This window comes from Pseudophryne corroboree, chromosome 1, assembly GCF_028390025.1.
Source record: "Pseudophryne corroboree isolate aPseCor3 chromosome 1, aPseCor3.hap2, whole genome shotgun sequence".
Lineage (NCBI taxonomy): Eukaryota > Metazoa > Chordata > Amphibia > Anura > Myobatrachidae > Pseudophryne > Pseudophryne corroboree.
The window spans coordinates 370,425,220-370,447,719 of record NC_086444.1 but is presented as its reverse complement, the minus strand read 5'-3'; the positions used below and the strand labels follow the sequence as shown (position 1 = coordinate 370,447,719).

The following is a 22,500-nucleotide window of genomic DNA, read 5'->3' as shown; positions in this document are numbered from 1 at the left end:
CTACCCTAGGGGGTATTTCCCAACGTGACCTATCCTCTGGCGGAAAAGGGTACGCTGCTTAGAAATTATCAATTTCTTATCGGGGGAAGTCCACGCTTCCTCACACACCTCATATCCATTTCTCAGATGCAGGAAAACTACTGGTAGTTTTCTGTCACCAAACATAATACCCTTTTTTTTTTTTGTGGTACCTGGGGTATTATCAGAAATGTGTAATACATTTTTCATTGCATTTAATCATGTAACGGGTGGCCCTATTGGAAGGTACACTAGTCTCATCGTCGTCGACACTGGAGTCGGTATCCGTGTCAACATCTGTGTCTGCCATCTGAGGTAGCGGGCGTTTTAGAGCCCCTGATGACATTTGAGACGCTTGGACAGGCACAAGCTGAGCAGCCGGCTGTCCTATGTCGTCAAACCTTTTATGTAAGGAGTTGACACTGTCACGTAATTCCTTCCATAAGTCCATCCACACCGGTGTCGACCCCGGAAGGGGGTGACATCCCATTTACAGGCATTTGCTCCGCCTCCACATCATTATCCTCATCATACATGTCGACACAGCAGTACCGACACACAGCACACACACAGGGAATGCTCTGACAGAGGACAGGACCCCACAAAGCCCTTTGGGGAGACAGAGGGAGAGTATGCCAGCACACACCAGAGCGCTATATACCACAGGGATATCACTATACAGAGTGTTTTTCCCTTATAGCTGCATAATATATTTATACTGCGCCTAATTTGTGCCCCCCCTCTCTTTTTAACCCTTTTCTGTAGTGCAGGACTGCAGGGGAGAGCCAGGGAGCGATCCCTCCAGCGGGGCTGTGAGGGAAAATGGCGCCAGTGTGCTGAGGGAGATGGCTCCGCCCCTTTTTCGGCGGGCTTTCTCCCGCTATTGTAAAAGTTTTGGCAGGGGTTAATAAACACCTATATAGCCCCTGGGGCTATATATGGTGTCAGTTCGCCAGCCAAGGTGTTAATATTGCTGCTCAGGGCGCCCCCCCCCCAGCGCCCTGCACCCATCAGTGACCGCAGTGTGTGGTGTGCATGAGGAGCAATGGCGCACAGCTGCAGTGCTGTGCGCTACCTTGGAGAAGACAGAAGTCTTCAGCCGCCGATTTTCCGGACCACCTTCTTGCTTCTGGCTCTGTAAGGGGGACGGCGGCGCGGCTCCGGGAACGGACGACGAGGTCGGGTCCTGTGTTCGATCCCTCTGGAGCTAATGGTGTCCAGTAGCCTAAGAAGCCCAAGCTACCACCACTTAGGTAGGTTCGCTTCTTCTCCCCTTAGTCCCTCGGTGCAGTGAGCCTGTTGCCAGCAGGTCTCACTGAAAATAAAAAACCTAACATATACTTTCTTCCTAGGAGCTCAGGAGAGCCCCTAGTGTGCATCCAGCTCAGCCGGGCACAGAAATCTAACTGAGGCTTGGAGGAGGGTCATAGGGGGAGGAGCCAGTGCACACCAGATAGTCCTAAATCTTTCTTTAGATGTGCCCAGTCTCCTGCGGAGCCGTCTATTCCCCATGGTCCTTACGGAGTTCCCAGCATCCACTAGGACTTCAGAGAAATTCGATTTACCGGCCGTAGCAGTAGAGACAAGGTCCGAGAGGCCGTCTCCAAACAACTCCTCCCCCTTGTAAGGCAATGACTCCATATGCCGCTTTGAGTCGGCGTCTCCCGTCCACTGTTGGGTCCACAAGAGTCGCCTAGCAGAAATAGACATAGCGTTTATTCTGGAGCTTAGTAAACAAATGTCTCTTTGAGCATCTCTCATATACAAGGCAGCATCTCTGATATGCTCTATGGTCATTAAAATGGCATCCCTATCTAAGGTGTCAAGCTCCGTAGATAAGGAATCTGCCCATGCCACAACAGCACTACAAACCCAGGCCGACGCCATAGCCGGTCTAAAAATAGTACCTGAATGTGTGTAAATGTGCATCATGGTAATTTCCTGCTTGCGATCAGCAGGATCCTTGAGGGAAGCTGTATCCTGAGAAGGTAGTGCCACCTTCTTGGATAAGCGTGTCAGCGCCTTGTCTACTTTAGGCGAAGATTCCCATCGTATCCTATCGTTTTGTGGAAAGGGATACGCCATAAGAATCCTTTTGGGAACTTGTAGTCTCCTATCTGGAGATTCCCAAGCCTTTTCGCATAATTCGCTTAGCTCAAATGAGGACGGAAAAGTGACCTCAGGCTTTTTCCCTTTATACATGTGTACCCTCGTGTCAGGGACAGGGGGTTCCTCAGTGATATGCAAAACCTCTTTAATGGCAATAATCATGTAACGAATACCCTTTGCCACCTTCGGCTGTAATTTTGCATCTTCATAGTCGACACTAGAGTCAGTATCTGTGTCGGTATCTGTGTCATCGACCTGGGATATGGTGCGCTTTTGAGACCCCGAAGGTCCTGGCGCCACAGGGACAGGCATGGTCTGGCTACCTGACTGATCCCTAGCTTCAGCCTTGTCTAACCTTTTATGCAGTAAAATTACATTTGCATTTAAGACATTCAGCATATCCACCCAGTCCGGTGTCGGCGTTGCCGACGGCGACCTGACATTCAAGCACTCCCCCTCCACATTAAGCGAGCCTTCCTCGTCAAACATGTCGACACACGCGTACCGACACACTTCACCCACACAGGGAAACTCTTTTTCTGAAGACAATATCCCCTTTAAGGCCCTTTGGAGAGACAGAGAGAGAGTATGCCAGCACACACCCCAGCGCTATACCCCTGGAAAGAAACACAGAATGCTTTTCCCCAGTAGCGCTGTGTAGTAATAAAACGCCAATTATGTGCCCCCCCCCCTCTCCTTCAAAACCCCCTTTCACCGTGTGTAAAGCAGGGGAGAGTCCGGGGAGCTTCCTCTCAGCGGTGCTGTGGAGAGAAAATGGCGCTGGTGAGTGCTGAGGGAGAAGCCCCGCCCCCTCGGCGGCGGGCTTCTGTCCTGCTCAAAGTTATTAAAAAATGGCGGGGGCTCTTTTATATACATGTACAGTGCCCACCTGTACATGTATATAGTCTTTTGCCATCAGAGAGGTGTTTATATTGCTGCCCAGGGCGCCCCCACTGCGCCCTGCACCCTTACAGTGACCGGAGTGTGTGAGGTGTGTGGAGCAATGACGCACAGCTGCAATGCTGTGCGTTACCTCAGTGAAGCTCTGAAGGCTCCTGCCGCCTGAGACGTCTTCTGACTTCTTTTCTTCTGGTTCTGTGAGGAGAACGGCGGCGCGGCTCTGGGAGTGAACGCCCAGGACGAACCTGTGTTCACCCCCTCCCGAGCTAATGGTATCCAGTAGCCGAGGAAGCAGAGCCTATCATTTAAGTAGGTCTGCCCCTCTCTCCTCAGTCCCTCGATGCAGGGAGCCTGTTGCCAGCAGTGCTCCCTGTAAAAAATAGAGAAAAAATGCTTTCTAGGCAGAGAACTCAGGGGAGCTCCCTGCAGTGCACCCATTTCCCTCTGGGCACAGTGTAAAACTGAGGTCTGGAGGAAGGGCATAGAGGGAGGAGCCAGTGCACACCCAGAATCCAAAGCTTTCTTAAAGTGCCCTGTCTCCTGCGGAGCCCGTCTATTCCCCATGGTCCTTACGGAGTCCCAGCATCCTCTAGGACGTTAGAGAAATGGGGGCCTCTTGCTTGTGTGCCCCCCAGGCTGAAAGTCGCCAGCCAGCCCCTGCAGGAGCTCTTTGGTTGGTACTCTATCTCTGTCCACTCGATCTCTCTCCAAGGCTTAGTACATAGACCCCTCTGTCACAGAAGCATGATAAAAATAGAAGAACCCCCCCCAGATTGAACGCACTTATAAACACACACCAAGGGCACACATTAACCTGATGCAATTTCTAGGCTTTGTTACTTTTACGTTTTAACATGCATTATTATAAATAATAATAATAATAATAATAATAATACATTACTAATGCCATTGTGTACATACCCTTATGACAGGACATGAGTTACTGTGTAACATATGTGTTGCAGTTGAGTCTGGCGGGATACGGTCGTTAGGTCGACACAGCTTAGGTCGACAGTTAATAGGCCGACCACGGAAGGTCGACATGCATTAGGTCGACATGGTCGACCTTTTGACCCGTCGACCTAGTACATGTCGACCTAATGGCCATGTCGATCTAATGCATGTCGACCTTCCAAGGTCGACCTAATGAATGTCGACCTAAGTTGTGTCTACCCAACGACCCATACCCAGTCTGGCTCCTCTTAATTACTAATATATGTACCATAATTCTTGTGTTATCTATGGGGTGACTTCCAAAGCCTGCAGTCTTGGTTAGACATACGGCAGGGTTATACAGCAGGGGACATATGACCTCCGCTACAGTGCCTTGTGAGCCTGTGTGTCGGGTGTAAAGGAACTCACCGGTCAGCAGTCGCCGCACTGCCCGGTTGCTGCACCGACTTGTACTTGTACCCGGCCTATTGTGAGCGTACCCAAGTTGCCAGGCAACCGTCATCTCCTCTGCGTATAGAGCGTGGCCTTGAATTCCACACTACGCTGGTTTAGAATGTTTATCATCGTAAATTTACGCAATTTACGTAATCAGCTAATACTACGTCACGACTCACGAGCATGAATCAAATGGGTGACAACCAGAGAGGTGACAGGCAGCCTGAGGCTTGTAGAAGCCACATTAGATGAAGCCCAAGTCTCAGCTTCTATTTATACCTGCCTCTCGCGTACATAGTGTACAGACTAGATCAGTTAATAGTGACGTATTCCTATGTGATGAGCTTGACATAACATGTCCGCGATCTCCTTCAGCAAAGCGCTGGTGATGCGTGGACCAGAGACATGGCTAAAAAAGTCCTATGAGTCTTTCTAGTTCACCTAATCCGTAGCCCCGCCTCCATGTGATCTGAGGCAGCGAGGCCACGCCCACCGCTTGGCAGCCGTTGCCCCGGTAACCGTGGCGCGGCCTCTGAACGCTGATCGGGCACAGAGCCCCCCGATTCCCACTCCAGCAGCACAGCCCAGAGCCCACGTTGCACCATGCTGAGCCCGCAGCTGCCTCCTGTGCCCAGGGACAGGCTCATCTCCCAGATGCCCAAGGCAAGTGCCCCCACAGCAACAAGTCTGCCACCTGCACAGTATGCTGTCTGTCTCATTTGTGTAGATGTAGCCTATAATTGTAGTTAAATAATTGCCCCTGAAATTGTTTATTTATGAATAGGTCCCTGGTTTTTAATGTTAACAGATTAGCCCAGTGATGCTTTCTGTTTTGTTTTGTCTCTGAGGGTTGGGGTCATGACCTGTTATTTATTCTCTACCCTGTATGAGTTAAACGTTATTGAATGAATATTTAAAGTTTAATAGAATATATATATATATATATATATATATATTTTTTTTATTACATCAAAATATAATGTGTCATTGGCCATATGCTGTGTCATGTCTGCATCTAAATAAAAGATAGATATGAATTTCTATATATGTATAAAATATAGCCTGTGAATTTCTTATACATTTTCTGCAAAATATTCACACAACCACACATTCTAATGTATATAACACTGTAAAGGGCCCCGTACACTTACGCGCCATGTCCGTCTGACATGGCGCAGGCGATCACCCTGGCAGCCTCCCGGGGGGCAGGATTGCCCAAGATACATCGTATGTTGTCCTTTTGCATACAGTGTATCTTGGGCGATCCCAGCCATGCCTGCGGGGTCGGACATGATTGAATGTGCAGCACATTCAATCTGGAGGATCCGATCCGATGCTCACGGGAACGCGCATCGGATCGGAAACACCTCCTAAATGCCCGATTTCATCGGATATATCGAGCCGAATGCCCGAAATCGGATGAAATCAGGCATTATCGTCCTAGTGTAGTGGTTCTCAAACTCTGTCCTCGGGACCCCACACGGTTCACGTTTTCCAGGTCACCCAGCAGCTGCACTGTGTATCACCAACTGTCACATTTTAAAAATCCAAAGGTGACCTGCGAAACATGGACCGTGTGGGGTCCTGAGGACAGAGTTTGAGAACCTGTGTCCTAGTGTATGGGGCCCTTAACTTTTGGGCTCTCCATGCATACAAAAGAGTGACTTAGTGCTATGTTTTACTTTCCAGTGTTACACAGCTGAATCTTGTCTCCAGTACAGAACACAGTTTGATGCCCAGGTAAAGAACGCCTGCAAGCAGCGTCACGCTGGAAACTTTGGGTGAGTGATTCCAGACTTCTGATATTGGTAAAGATGGGTAAGTTACATGGCAAGTTGTACATTGTATAATTTAATGTCTGTGTGTGTGCAATTGCAACAAATATGCATTTTCTCCATCTGCCAGTCAGCAGTATTGATGCAACTTCAGGACAGTGTACTGTACTGTACTGTATCATACCTCTCAACTCTCCCGAATACAGCAGGACAGTCCCACTAATTGTCCCGCTGTCCTACTCGCAGGCCGCAGTGTTCCGCGGACGGGTGGAGAGCCAATGATCACCGCTGATCAGCTCTGCAAAGCAGCCGGTGAGCACTTAAGAGGTGCACACGCACGGCATTTATCAGTGCAGGGAGTGGAGCCGGGGGCTGCCCAGCTGCTCAGGGAGCGCTGGGCACGCCCCCAAAATGACAAAAAAGGGGGGTAGCGGCGCTAGCCCTCACCCCCTCCACTCAAGGCCCCACCCTTCCGCTCGAGGCTCCAGACCCTTTCTGGCCGCAGCTTGTCTCGATCCCCAACAATCAAATGTTGGGAGGTCTGCTGTATAATGACCAACACCTACCACTCAGCAAATGGTTGAAAACATTGGCTTGCTGAGTGGTAAACTATTAACACAGAACCAGTATCTATAAATAGGCAGTTTGCCAGATCAATTGGATAGTGTTGTTTGTTTTTTGGGTTGTTTTTTTTTGGGGTGGGGGAGCAATTTCAAGTAACAGAAATAGTTTTGGATGATGGTCATCCGGGTCTGGGACTGAGGGTCGACAGCACAAAGGTCGACACACTTTAGGTCGACGCCAATTGGTCGACACACCTTAGGTCGACATGGACAAAAGGTCGACATGGACAAAAGGTCGACAGGAAAAAGGTCGACATGAGTTTTTTATGTTTTTTGGGTGTCGTTTTCTTCGTAGAGTGACCGGGAACCCCAATTAGTGCACCGCGTCCCCTCGCATGGCTCGCTTTGCTCGCCATGCTTCGGGCATGGTGCCTTCGCTCCGCTACCGCTTCGCTCGGCACACTTTACCGTTCCAATCGTAGTCCTCGTGGATCGTTAAGTATGAAAAGGTTCAAAAAAAGAAAAAAAGCGTGAAAAACTCATGTCGACCTTTTTCCATGTCGACCCTGTTCCTGTCGACCTTTTGTCCATGTCGACCTTTTGTCCACGTCGACCTAAGGCGTGTCGACCAATTGGCGTCGACCTAAAGTGTGTCGACCTTTGTGCTGTCGACCTGGAGTCCGTATACCGGTCATCCTACGTGTACCCCACCTACAGTAACAGACAATGTTTTAGGGGCATATTTATCAATTATCAGGTTTTAGACTCAATAATTGTCATTTCTTATTGCCACTATTCATGACAATAATAAATTAAATACTGCCCAAATGAAGTGGCGTCATAAGGGGAATGTGGTGGTGTGGCCAGCACACGGGTGTCACCCGCTGAGGGGTGACACCAAAGTGCCGGCTCCTTCTCAGTGACAGGAGTCGGGTGCTGCGCTGTAACATTACGTGCAGCAACCCGGCTCCTGTCACCCTGTAGAAGCCGTAACTGCAGACACGCCAGTCTCCGGGAGCAGCCCCCATCTCCCGGACCCACGGAGTGACGAAAACAGGGGGATGTGACACTTAGCCATGCCCCCTACATGAAGCCACACCCCATCCATCTGTCCCAATTAGGGAGGCCAATCCTGGGCTATTTTTTCAATCCCGGGTATCGGGATTGAAAAATGGGGGTATTTTTTGATAAATACCCCCTTTCAACTGTGTCCGGCTGGACCCCAAGTCCCGCCTCGCGCCACCCGCCCCGCAGACATAAATAAACTTACAAGACTACAGAACAGGGCGGGTGGGAAACTTCATCCACACACAGTGAGTGGAGGGAGAGCTGGGAGGAGGCGGCGGATGACGACCACCGTACCATCGGGCTCTGCTGCTGCTGACTGCGCAGCGTGACCTCACAGTCTCAGGTCACACTGAACAGGGGAGCCGGGAGGAGGGAGCTGGGCATCGTCTGAGCGTCCTGAGGACGCTCAACGCTGCCTGGCGTTAATGGACCGCCTGGTCCCGCAATCCCCGGGATTGAATCCCGGCCTATTTTTTGGCCTAAATCCCGGGATCCCGCCGATCCCGATGCCAGGATTGACCACCCTAGTCCCGATTGTATCAATATACACCCGCAGGGAAACCCATCCCGAAACCCATTCAGAGTGAGGTGACTCCATTAGCAGTCTTCACTCCCCTATCGGCACTCCTGCACATATGTGGTCTACTGACTGTGTATGTGCGGTGGCCATTGCCAGTGACCGGTAATATTTGTGAAATGTAGCCCAGATGGTGTTAACAGCCTGTCTTCATTACAAAGCTTTGTAAATCTTCGCAGCTCCCATAGAAACCTATGGGGGATTCAGCTGCTGTCAGAAATGGAGGGGCCATGGCAGATATGGAGATATTTGCAGTGGTTCCTCTGTGGTCCATTGGGTAATACTTAATATATGCGGGTATATATAGTGTTTCGGGGAATACCCTGCAAATATTATTTGATTAATAGGTTCCTTATACTCCTATATTGCTAAACTACATCTCTTATAATTCTCAGTCAGATAACTGACTGCACTAGTCTTGTTGTAAACCTAACAAGTGGAAATGGCTTTTATCATGAAGTAATGGTAAGGTGGGAACTAGACTGCAACAAGTATCCAGCGGAACAATGATAGCTTGTTATTGGTACCTTTGGTATTTTTGTATGCAAACGTGGACTTTGGCCATGAGTAAACTAAACATTAATGACTTTGGTGTAATAAATGAAGTAGCGTTTCCCAAACTCCACCATTACAGACCCGGGTTTAAGAATATCCATGCTAGGGCACAGGTGACCTAAGGGCCCATTTATCAAACAATATTTGCAGCTATTTCCCCCGAAAACACTAGTTTTCTGGCGTTAACCTTAAATATTAAGTATTCCTGCAATGTATGTAGGATGGGCTGTAGCAGGTATTTCTGAGTCTTGCTGCAATCTTTCCATTCCCACCAGCAGCCACATCCCCCATAGAAACCATATAATGCAAAGCATTCCCGATATTGGCCCCCGCAGCTACCACCATCTGAACATGGCATAAGCCTGTTGTAGCCTATCAGCTACACATTGGCGTTGTAGTTCTGGGGGGCTCTCTCACAACCCTTCACTGGCAATGGCCGAAGTGCATGCACGGTCAGCGAAGTCCATGCATGTGCAGCACCCCTGGCTGCACACGGATCACATCACAGGGACAGGCTGTCCTTGCGGGTCTAAATTGATACATCTGCCCGGTAAGATCTTGAGTGGTAACATTGTGCCCAGATCACATTGGAAATGCAATTTTTTTATAAATACCCCCCTTTAATTAATAACTCAGTACATTTGATTTAACCTATTCAGTGGTATGCACGGAAATCTTCCGGGCTAGTCAGCGCTGACTAGCCCTGAAGATTTCCTTGCATACTTCCTCCTGACTCCCTGGGTACAGCCATGCAGCGAGCACAGCGCATAGGGAATCAGCATACTCCAGTATGGAGTTTAGCCCGCCCCCCGGACTCCTATTGGCCGGGGGGCGGGCTCTGCTGTAAAATGGCTTATGCTGATTCCCGGGTGCCGCAAGGCAGCCGGGAATTAGCGCTGGGACTGGCGACCCCCGCGGGCAATCGCCAGGCAATAACCTTGCCTTGCCCTGACACTCGCCCCACCCTGCACCTACCCCGCCCCCAGCTCCCACCCCAATTTAAACACCCCCCTCCCTCCACGGTGTGTTTTTACATTTAAAACCCGCCACTAAAGGGCTTAACTGCCTAAACTCAGGCATTGATATCCTTAAAACCTGTACCGTGGAGTTTGGGAAGCTCTGCTCTATGCTGTCACACACTATTGTAGCTCAGTGGAATTGAACAGTCATGGGTATATTTTTTAAAATATCGGGTCCTAGATCTGATAATTGTAAAAAAAGAAAATATCACCACTATTCGCTGCATTAAGAAAGTAATTAATGAGTTCACATATACATCAGTTTCTACTCCCAGTGCGATTATATTTGATCATATTGTTTTCGAATATGAAGCAATATGACCCAAGATTTTGTTCAGAAATGGGATTGTCTAAGCTTGATTATCTTGTTACCAACCGTTGTATCTCTGTGCTTGTGAGCAGATTGTATGATCATAGTTAAGCAGTCTTTTGTTCTGTGCATGTGCAAGGTTTACTTTTAACCATAAATATACTGTATGTTCAAATTGTTCTACGCTAACACTTTTGACAGCATTTCTGGATCCCTAGCTAAGGGAGTGATTCAGGCCTGATCACTGCTGTGCATTTTTGCACAACGGACAATCAGCGATAAACTGCGCATGCGTATTCACCACAATGCGCACACGCATCTGCAATTAACATCAGGCGTCGCCGTACAGTGACAGGATGGTGCGAAAATTTCAGTGGCACAGCCATTCGCATGCTGATTGACAGGAAGAGGCCGTTTGTGAGTGGAAGTGTCAGGAAAAAAGCAGGCGTTCCCAAGTGTTTTCAGGGAGGGTGTGTGACGTCACCTCCGGCCCCGATCAGCCTGTTCTCATCGCACTGTAGGAGTAAGTCCTGGGTTGCACACAGACTGCACACAGTGGAAAAAATCATTCTATGGTAAGTGTGGTGTGAACGGATTTGCAGCTGACTGCTGACTGAGGGATTTTTGGCAGCTCGGTGTACACATGCACGGCGAATATCCACTTCCCTTGGGCGGAGACTATCTGAACGCAGCACAAGTAGTTTAGCAGCCCAGCGTTTAGGTCTGAATCACCCCCTCAGTTATAATAGACTACAATTTTTTGCATATTCTTTTTAATTGAGATGTTTTGCAGGTTGAAGATGTCGAAAGTTGTGATGGTGGGGGATCTTTATGTGGGGAAAACCAGTCTGATCAACAGGTACAGTAAAGTTGGTTTTAGATTTCATCTATGTCATGATCAGGGGCACACCTAGGTTTCTCTGGCACCCCCGGCAAAGTCAAAGAGTTGACGCTCCTGAATTCATATAATAATTTTTGCTTATAATTTGGCCATCTGTACAGTGTAGACAGGGGCGCCACAACAGGGGTGCGGCCCGCACCCGGGTGTCACCCGCCAAGGGGTGACACCAAAGTGTCGGCTCCTCTTCACTGTGCAGGAGCCAGCACTGCACACACACTGACCCTGGGTGCAGCCTGCAACCCCCAGGGCACCCGGAGCAACAAAGCAGAGGCTAGGGCTGTGGGGTCACACCCCTACCCGCAAGGTCACGCTCCCTAACCACGAGACCACGCTCCTTTTTGCAGTCACGTAACTTCACTGCGCGCACTGCATTACCCCCTCCCTCCCCTCCGCTCCAGGTGTCACCTGTGACAGTGACGTCTCTGAGTATAGGGCATATCATTGAAGACCCTTCCTGTAAAAAACTTACAATGTAGAAGGAGGGATAAGATACATTAGGGAGTGGTGGGACAATGGACTTAGGAGAGGAGTAATAGAATAAGGGAAAGAAGGTGCGTGTGTGTGTGTGGGGGGGGGGGGGACTAAGGAGCAAGATGTGAGGCCTTGTGGAATATACAGTTATAGAACATTTAAGGAGGGTTTGATTCGACATTCCTTTCCTTCCTGTTAATCATTTCTTTAGTACATGCAAATACAAAAATGTTAATGTAGCACTGTTATTGATTTGCTATAGATTGAAAATAGGCCATTGCATGCAGTGTCTTCTGAGCTTAATTGCTCCTATTATTGGTATTATTATTATTATTTTGATTATCTTCCCACGTGATGATAGAAGTTCCCCCTTCACTTACTTGAGTCAGCACAGAGCTGATTGAGCACTATGTAGGCTGGCGCATCTGTAGCTGGAAAAGCTCTAGCATTCAATGCCCCTATGGCAAAACCGGGAGCTTCTGTAATTCGAAAACCTATGGCAAAACCGCCACGACTCTGTGCCAGTGTGTGTATTGTTTTCCCACCATCCACATTTTTTTCTCTGTCAGCCTCCCCAACGCATGTATAACATGATATATCACTTTGCCATCTTCTGACCAGCTTAGTTTGAGACTTCAGGTCTAATGCTGAACTTACAGATGTTTGTGTAGCCTAAATGGCACAAATACACACTGTGCCTGCTCACAAAGGGAACACACACATATGTCCCATTTCAGACTTGTACGTATCCGACACTTGGGCCTCTTTACAACTGGAGTGGCAGACTGTGGGAGGGTAGGGGTGTGCAAATGCAGGTCAGATACATTTTATTTCAGGCAAATATGGGCCATGCAGACTTGATGAAAATGCATATAGGGACAGCGGCTGTGCAATAATATGCTAATGCCACGGGAGGCATCTTGTGTAAATAGACACCTCCTACCAGCTTCTGTGATCATCTGCTGCATCCAAGGATGCAGCATCGGAACATCTGCGTGTACATAGGCCATCTAAGTAACCCTCAGGTTACTCAGGATGGTTGGTGTTTTCATGCATCCAAGGAAGCAGCCACTGGCCTCAGTATGACCCCAAAAAACAGGGCCGTTTTCTGAAATGTTAACTGTTGATGCCCCTTCCGCCGTCCCCTTACGGCTGCGGCATATCAATCATGCTGCAGCTGAGGGGGCACTGCAGCCGTCGCAGCAGAAACACATCTGCACATGTGCACAGAGCCGGCCCTTGGCATAGGTAAACTAGACAAATGCCTAGGGCATTTGGTATGCCTAGGGCCACAAGCAGCCTCTGCTGATTAAAATGATATGCGGCATGCCTATATTCTGTTTGTGACTACGGCTGTATCTGCATACAAAATGCTACATTACAGTGTGTTCCTGGAAATCACTATAATGTAGCACTTTGTATGCAGATACAGCCACAGTCGCACACAGAATATAGGCATGCTGCATATCATTTTAATCAACAGAGTCTGCTTGTGCCCCTAGGCATACCAAATGCTGCTTGGGCATCCTAGGCATGTAGTAATGCAAATAAGAAGCATTTTTGTCAAAAAAGGTGCCTGACGTTAGCAGAGCTGCCAGCTGACTCACGCCAGGCATCTCCTGCTGCATGGTGTATTGAGGCAAGATGTATAAGGACACATCTGTATCCAAGCAGAGGTCACAGTGTTAGCGGCCATGTGAGTGCTGTATGCGGGTGGGTTGGTTGTGCAGCAGTGTTCGGCATATGTGTAAAGGGCATTATGTGCATAAGGGCATTAATAAAGGTTGGCATAATGTGCAAGTCGCATTATGTTTATAAGGACATTAATAATGTGTGTCATATGTGTAAGGGACAATACTGTGTGGTATGTGTATAACTGCATTACTGATTTGTGGCATTATGTGTATAAGGTGCTCTACTGTGTGGCGTAACGTATAGAAAGGGCACTACTGTGTAGTCTAATGTGAATAAGGATGAAAAGAAGAAACGGCTGCGCAAAAAGTGGTAGAACAATTAACAATACTTAATGGGGAATAATTAATAATAAGAGCTGACGTATAATAAAGGAAAGTTTATTATATTAATAACATTGATTAAGACACTTAAAGTCTGGATATAAAATTAAATAAAAACATACAAGCAAAGTTTAAATGTATCAACACCTTGATCATGAGATATATGAGCTGCAGATCTCAATCTACTTATTGAGAAAAGGAACCACAGAGTCCGGGGTTAATTCATTGGGAGTGTCCACAGTTCCAAATATACAGCCGATCAGTGTATGACTGATAATGAATGTCGTGGAAAATTTCACAGGCAGGTGGTTGACTGAATGAGTATAGATATGATTACCTCTCCTAGGGCTGGTCCATACCGAGCGTCCTCGGTATTGCGGTCCTGCGATGCCCAGTGTCCGTCTGCGCGGCAAGGAGATGAATGTGTGGTAACCAGGCAACCAGCTGTAAATGATGAAATTTCAGCCACGTTCTGAGGGAGAATGTCAGCAGCCGTGTATGGGGCCGATGTATGGGGCCGGAGAGCCAGAGAGCTCTGCGGGCAACTCACTGCCCGATCAGTAACAGTCTCCACGATATGCTGAGAAGAGTAACTGGCGGCCGTGTATTGAGCCGGTATGTAAAGCCGGTGTGGAATACACCCCTTTTTGAGCTGTGCGCCGAATGTGTACACTGTTCCTATTTAGAATATAAGGGGTAGGAGCACCAAAATGAGGACTGCTATAGGTAAGGTGAGATAGTGCTAGGAAAGGGGTGCAGGGTCAGAGGCGGAACTAGCGACGGTGCTAATGGGCACCAACTAAAATCTTGCCTAGGGCATCATATTGGTTAGGGCCGTCTCTGAATTTGGCCCTTGTAGACATATCTTTTGCACCTGCTACAGGGCATTTGTAATACATGTTGCTGCTGCTGATTAAACTTATTTATGCAAGTTATACAGCCAGGGCCGGTGCTAGGGTGTTCGACACCCCCCTTCAGATGATACATTAGTACAATCTTATTCACATTACACTGCATGTAGTGCGCCTGATTCATATTACACAACACAGTAGTGTTCCTTATTCACTTTACGCCACACAGTAGTGCTCCTTAGTCATGTTAGGTCACACATGTGTGCTCCTTAGTCACATTACACCACACAGTAGTGCTCCTTAGTCCCGTTACGTCACACAGTAGTGTCCCTTAGTCACGCAACGCTACATAAAAGTTCCCCTTATACACATTACGCTACACAATAGTTCCCCTAATAAACATAACATGGGGTGAATTCACATCTTGACATGCCCCCATCACCCATCTAAAGTGACAGGAGATAGAGGGGCGATATTAAAATTGCCCCCGTTATCGCCCCTATCGCGCACAGTACAGCACCTAAACCCGACTAAACTGATGGGCGCCCAAACGGGTCTCTTTACGCACATTTCAGCTCGCTACCTCCGGCGGTAGCGAGCTGAAATGAACTTGACGCGCCCATCCGCAGCAACATTAGAATAGCTGCGGGCAGGCACGATCGCGGGAGGGAGCAGGGGGGAACATTTGAATCCGGCCCAATGTCCTCAGTAGTAGTGCCCCTTTCACATAACGCCCACAGTAGTAGTACCCTTTACAAATAACGCCCACAGTAGTAGTGCCACACATAATGACCACAGTAGTAGTGCCTCTTACACATGTCCACAGGAGGGGAAATAATATAGGGGGGAGTGCGGTACTTACACGGAAGATCAGTGATTGGATTGGAGACTGAAGAGCCGCCACTTCAAGCTACCGACGCCACTGCCACAGGTGCACACCATGCCTTGTAAATGACAGCCGCTTTAGAAAAACATCCGAGTTCGGCCGGCGAACTTGGGCGCTATTACATCCTGCCCCCGGGGTATTTAAATCTAAAAGTGAGGAAGTTGGGAAGTATACTTTGACTCCAGATTTTGTTTTCCTTTGTTTGCCACAGGTTTTGTAAGAATGTATTTGATCGCGATTATAAAGCAACAATCGGGGTTGATTTTGAGATTGAACGATTTGACGTTTTGGGCGTACCTTTTAACCTCCAAATGTAAGTTGATTGCAACAAAGATTTTACAATCTCTTCCTCACATACATGCAACTCCTTTCTTAGCTACTGCTTTTTAAGGTACACTCAGGATGGCACTCGCCAGGGGCGCCAGGCAAGGAGGGGGTGCCGCCTGGGAGTACCATCCATGTCCTGGGGGTAGAATCCAGTAGTACTGTCAGACTTGGTGACTGTCTGTTAGTGCTGGCGCCAGTGTCAGGTGGCAGCGCACCGCACCTCACATGTAATCAGACTCAACATAAACTACAGCTCCCAGCATCCCCTGTTGCCGTGAGCTCCGGGAGCTGTAGTTTATTTTGAGTCTGATTGATAACTAGTGCAGTGCTGTGCCGCTGGACACCGGCGCCGGCATTAACAGACAGTCACAAGGTACAATCCGGATTAAGTGAGGGGTGGGGTGGCACAAGACTGCACTGCACGGCATTGGCCTTCGGGAAGTGGACGGAATGGAAACGGGGGCGGGGCTACACGGCACTCAGTCAGTGACCGGCAACCCAGCAATATGGAGGAGAGGGAGAGAGGACAAGGAGCTACTAAAGTACATGCATTGAGTGTACCCTGTCTGTGAAGTGAGGGAGGTAAACACTATATAGTCTGTCTGTATGTGTGTCTGCATTTATGTATGTGTATGTATGTTTGTGTGTGTGTGTGTGTGTGTGTGTGTATATAAGTATCTACTGTATTTATGTGTGTATTAGTGTGTGACTATGTATGTATGTGACTGTATATATGTGTGCATGTGTGTAACTATTTGTATATACTGCATGTGTGACTGTACTGTATATCATATGTACTGTATGTGTTTTGTGTCTGACAGTATATATGTAAGTGTATATGTATATGTGTGTGCCTATGGGCGGGATCAGATGTACTAATGGCAGTGGGGGTTATTCGGTAAGGATTGCAGATTCTGCAATCCTTTCTATTGCATGTGGGGGATGCTCATCAATCGCAGGGCAAGGCCGTCCAGCATGCTGAATGGCCTGCTCAGCGACTGCGACCGCAATTTAATTGTGGTTGCAGCAACTGTGGACGATCCCCTACAGCTGCAGCTAGGCTGCGTATGCAGGTGGTCTGCCGCCATTTTTCACATAGGGGTGGCTGCGTGTGATGTCACTCAGCTGCCCTGAAAATGCAGACGGCCTGACCCCATTTTTCCCACACTGCCCCTGCAATGGTCCATCACCGCCCCCCGCCATCCGCTTCTGCTTGTCAATTAGGCAGAGGTGTTTACAGTCAATGTGATCCAATCGACGGAGTGCTGAGAACAGAGATATTGCAGTCGCATCCCTGAATGCGGTTTGACCGCATTCCACTTATAAAAATAGAAATATATGTACTATCACTGGCCCACATTTCTTTTTTCTATTTGCATTCCCCATATGCATTCCATAGACAGTGTTTCCTATAGGGGTACTACTGTGTGGCATAACGTGAATTAGAGACACTACTGTGCGGTGTAATGTGATACTGTGTGGCATAACGTGAGAAAGAGACACTACTTTGCAGTGTAATGTGATACTGTGTGGCATAACGTGTATAAGAGACACTACTGTGTGGAATAACATGTATAAGAGATACTACTGTGCGATGTAATGTGATACTGTGTGGCATAACGTGAGAAAGAGACACTACTTTGAAGTGTAATGTGATACTGTGTGGCATAACGTGTATAAGAGACACTACTGTGCGGTGTAATGTGATACTGTGTGGAATAACATGTATAAGAGACACTACTGTGCGGTGTAATGTGATACTGTGTGGCATAACGTGAGAAAGAGACACTACTGTGCAGTGTAATGTGATACTGTGTGGCATAACGTGTATAAGAGACACTACTGTGCGGTGTAATGTGATACTGTGTGGAATAACATGTATAAGAGACACTACTGTGCAGTGTAATGTGATACTGTGTGGCATAACGTGAGAAAGAGACACTACTGTGCAGTGTAATGTGATACTGTGTGGCATAACGTGAGAAAGAGACACTACTGTGCAGTGTAATGTGATACTGTGTGGCATAACGTGTATAAGAGACACTACTGTGCGGTGTAATGTGATACTGTGTGGAATAACATGTATAAGAGACACTACTGTGCAGTGTGATGTGATACTGTGTGGAATAACATGTATAAGAGACACTACTGTGCGATGTAATGTGATACTGTGTGGCATAACGTGAGAAAGAGACACTACTGTGCAGTGTAATGTGATACTGTGTGACATAACGTGTATAAGAGACAATACTGTGCGGTGTAATGTGATACTGTGTGGAATAACATGTATAAGAGACACTACTGTGCAGTGTAATGTGATACTGTGTGGCATAACGTGAATAAGAGACACTACTTTGCGGTGTAATGTGATACTGTGTGGCATAATCTGAATTAAAAGTACTAATGTGTGGCCACGCCCCTTCCCCACAAGGCCACGGCCTTTTTTGATACACCCTCCTTATTTCAAATATGTGTGTGTGTGTGTAGGGGGCACCAGCCCTTACTTTGCCAGGGGCGCTCAGACCCCTAGATACACCCCTGGGTACACTTGACTAGGGTCTTTTTATTTACTGTCCATCTTTTGCTTAACTAATATGTGTTCATCAGCCAATCAGATCATCATAATGTTCAAGACAGCTCAGAGTATTTCACTGAGGTTACAGTACATGACTGGGAGGTGTATAAGTGAGAATAGGGCTGCATTCAGAGTAAGCAGTGTCATGTAGGCAACAGGAAGCCACAGACTGAATACTATATTGTGGAAGGAGTAGGATCCCACAAAGTAGTGATGTTGGGTTATTGTCACACTGATGCAGGTATATTGTATTATGAAATGCTCCTCTGAATGAAACAACATTCATACATCTATTAATACTGTATTATTTCCCTTTCATAAAAGATGGGACACTGCTGGACAAGAGAAATTTAAATGCATCGCGTCTGCATATTATAGAGGAGCACAAGGTGAGATGATGCTACATCTGAAATATAAGAATCATCCACACATGTAACTTGTGAACAAACCTGTACACTGCGGCCCTCATTCCGAGTTGTTCGCTCGCAAGCTGCTTTTAGCGGCATTGCACACGCTAAGCCGCCGCCTACTGGGAGTGAATCTTAGCTTAGCAAAATTGCGAACGAAAGATTCTCTAAATTGCGAATAGAAATTTCTTAGCAGTTTCTGAGTAGCTTGACACTTACTCTGCCACTACGATCAGTTCAGTCAGTTTCGTTCCTGGTTTGACGTCACAAACACACCCAGCGTTCGCCTAGACACTCCTCCGTTTCTCCAGCCACTCCCACGTTTTTCCCAGAAACGGTAGCGTTTTTTCACACACTCCCATAAAACGGCCAGTTTCCGCCCAGAAACACCCACTTCCTGTCAATCACACAACGATCACCAGAACGAAGAAAAAACCTCGTAATGCCGTGAGTAAAATACCAAACTTCTTAGCAAATTTACTTGGCGCAGTCGCAGTGCGGACATTGCGCATGCGCATTAGCGACTAATCGCTCCGTTGCGAAAAAAAATAACGAGCGATCAACTCGGAATGACCACCTGCATGTAGTGGCAGTAGCTCCTTGTTTGGTGTGGGCCTACTGACCCCTTCATGTTAGAGGTATGGGCATCCTATGCAGGTGTTTATTTGTTATTTCCCTTATCTTGCAGTGATTATTACTGCGTTTGATCTGGGTGACATCCATACCCTGGAGCACACAAAGTAAGTATAAGGTCTAAATGCAGCCAGGTTGTAACTGCCAACTGGCACATAAACATGTGTCCTGTTTCCATAGGCGATCTCTGCCTGCCAGTATTCACCTAGTGATCTCTCATGTTGCAGACAATGGCTTCAAGATGCTCTCAGAGAGAATGAACCAAACACGTGTTCTGTCTTCCTTGTTGGAACAAAAAAAGACACCTTGGTAGGTAAAGAGATGGCTGTGTAAGTTCTTTTGTCAGTGTTCTGCATGCATGTGATTTCATGTGGTATCTGCTTAAGCACATAAAAATTTAGGATTTGCAGGCATGACCATCATAATGGCTTGTAAAAGGGCAAGTAGGGCACTGACATAGGCAATTCCAGATATATACTTCTCATGTGGTGTCATACTGGCATGACAAAAAGCACTTTGTTTGCAAGGGTGAAACTGCAGAGGTAGGGTGCTGGAATCTTGCTTGTGAGATGTGCAGACTCAGTATTTCATTGTCTTCCTGTGCGCAGGGTTTGATGCACACAAGTACTTGGCTGGCAGACAGAAGTGAAAACAATGTGAATGAAAGATTAAAGCTGTTGTCCACCTTTGACCATTACCTAAATCCGAGCATGTCTCATAATGAATTGTGCTTAAAACAAAGGGCATAATTCAGACCTGATCGCAGCAGCAAATTTGTTCTCTAATGGGCAAAACCATGTGCACTGCAAGGGGGGGGGGGCAGATATAACATGTGCATAGAGAGTTAGATATGGGTGGGTTATATTGTTTCTGTGCAGGGTAAATACTGGCTGCTTTATTTTTACACTGCAATTTATATTTCAGTATGAACACACCCCACCCAAATCTAATTCTCTCTGCACATGTAATATCTGCCCCCCCCTGCAGTGCACATGGTTTTTCTCATTAGAGTACAAATTTGCTGCTGCGATCAGGTCTGAATTAGGCCCAAAGTTACTTGCCAGGTTTACTGCATATTAGAGGCATGTTTGATTAACCACTTAACTGACGATTCTTTTCCCCAAAAACCGCTCCGAAATGTTAATTTTTTTTAATGAGTGAATTAGGTGAAGAACATGAATTTAACCCTATCCAAAATTATTTTAGTATAAAAAAAAATATATATATATATATATTTTTTTTTTTTTTTTTTATTTTTGCATTTTTGTTCAAACATCGAAACAGTGATCGAGAACATTGCGACCAGTGGAACATCGGAAACATCGTGACCATCGCGGCTTTAATTTTGAAAGCTGAGACAGCCTCCAGGTATACATAGGGTGACCATAATATCCCTTTAATCTGGGACACCTATGATTTAGGAAGAAGAAGGAGGAAAGGGCTGTATTATCGGTGCACGTAAAGAGGATTAGACCTGGTTATCACATCCCCCTATAATAATTTAAAATTTAACTTTTATTCGTATCTATTAGAAATTAGTGTGAAAATTAATAACACACAAACTAGGAGTATAGGCGAAACATAGAGGTTCAAATATAACAAACAAACATAGAAGTGCAATGGAGTATAATAAAGGTGATTTTGAGATTTAAAAAGTGTGTCCGCGTGTCTATTCTAATGTCTAGATGTATATAATGTATCACTCCCAAATTGGATCTTTATTTAATTATTTGTCCAGTCAATTTCTAAAAGGAACACTGAGAGGTATGGATATTAATAATATTAATATCTTCAATATAGATTGTTGAACGTCAACTCGAATGTATTGAGATAATCGTCACAATATCCACATGAGACAAGTGTAGGTGATATACTGCCAAGTGTGCAACACTCTGTTATGATACTTAGATGTACATTTTATTGTTGTCCCAAAGAGGGAAGATCTTCTTTATTAAAGACTGTTGACTCATTGAGACTGTTTAGAGTCAGCTTAAATATAATCAAAGATTTGCCACAATATATTATCACATTAAATGTGAACAGTATATTGTCTAGCGTGTAACACTCTATCAGATATTAACGATATATACCACTCTAATATTCAGATATATGTATCATTTTTATCCAAGGAAAGAACCTTCTTTATTTAGGGACTGTTGACACTTTAAAGCTAGTCAAGATCAGCTCAAGTATATTGAAATATTGATCGCTATATGTAATCAGATAGAACCCCAGTAGTAAATTGTTAGGTGTGTGACACTCTATTGTGATATCCAGATGCTCTCACTATTAAAGCATATAACACTCTGTTCTGATCTTAAGGTGTACACACTATTATTATCCCTAGAAGGAAGACGCCTTCTTTATCTGGGACTGGTGACACCTTCAGATTATTCAGAATCAAATTTGAGTGTATTAAGTTGTCATCACAATATGCTGTATGGGTGATGAAATGTCATATAATTGACGATTTGTTATAATATTCTGGTGTACACTATTATTGTCCCTAGGAGGAAGGCGCCTCCATTATTAAGGACTGGTTACACCAGAAAAAGAACTCTTTCATTCTTAGATAGCAATTATATCTTCCCAAGTGATAGTTTATATTAAACCAATAGATTATGTGTCACCACCCAACGTCTCAATGAATTACTATACAGAACAATCTTTTGATTTACTTTCACTTATAGCATCAATTTCAAAAAGAATTTCTATTAATGTGGCTTATACACACCACATGGAATCAGTATATATTTTCTGAGTGGCTTAAACAATTGTATCTTGAATGTTTCTGTGTGTTTACTACACAGTGTGTTCTGAAACATTTGTTGCAATCATCCCTACTAGATTATGTCACAGGTGTCTCATGGCAGTCTTACACTTGTCAAATACAGATACAATGTATCTTTTCTTAGTTCTACATAATTGTCTGTTCTTGTGTCGTTTCAGAAAATCTATTCAGCTAGTGCAGTGCTGCTTATTATTTCACTAAATCACTTATCTATAGCGTAACACTGCAGCTCTGTGTGATTGATAATCATCTGTGTTTATTACAGGGTATATTCTGAAACATTTATTGCAGTCACCACTGCTAAATTATATCATAGATGTCTCATAGCATTCTTAGACTTATCATGTATACCTATACTGC

The 22,500-nt window shown here is 46.1% G+C and overlaps 2 protein-coding genes across 4 annotated transcripts in view; one reads left to right on the top strand and one right to left on the bottom strand.

The window, feature by feature from the left end:
- RSPH14 (radial spoke head 14 homolog) overlaps positions 1 to 4,933 on the bottom strand; it is a 577,555-nt gene extending 572,622 nt beyond the window's left edge. The window contains exon 1 of one of the 2 annotated variants that reach the window (XM_063913049.1): positions 4,858 to 4,933. Coding sequence is in view for 1 of the 2 variants with exons in the window: in XM_063913048.1 (XP_063769118.1) it covers positions 4,390 to 4,483 (94 nt within the window). In the remaining variant the exon portion in view is untranslated. Of the gene's footprint in view, positions 1 to 4,389; positions 4,658 to 4,857 lie in introns of those variants that run through there. The other variant, XM_063913048.1, reaches the window with a different exon arrangement.
- The window catches only part of RAB36 (RAB36, member RAS oncogene family), a 96,918-nt gene continuing 79,333 nt past the window's right edge, over positions 4,916 to 22,500 (top strand). Inside the window, exons 1-7 of one of the 2 annotated variants that reach the window (XM_063913051.1) lie at positions 4,916 to 5,079; positions 6,106 to 6,197; positions 11,077 to 11,142; positions 15,619 to 15,720; positions 18,634 to 18,698; positions 19,405 to 19,456; positions 19,577 to 19,658. In XM_063913051.1, the coding sequence (XP_063769121.1) occupies positions 5,020 to 5,079; positions 6,106 to 6,197; positions 11,077 to 11,142; positions 15,619 to 15,720; positions 18,634 to 18,698; positions 19,405 to 19,456; positions 19,577 to 19,658 (519 nt within the window). In that variant the 5' untranslated portion in view covers positions 4,916 to 5,019. The remainder of the gene's footprint in view (positions 5,080 to 6,105; positions 6,198 to 11,076; positions 11,143 to 15,618; positions 15,721 to 18,633; positions 18,699 to 19,404; positions 19,457 to 19,576; positions 19,659 to 22,500) is intronic. The other variant, XM_063913052.1, reaches the window with a different exon arrangement.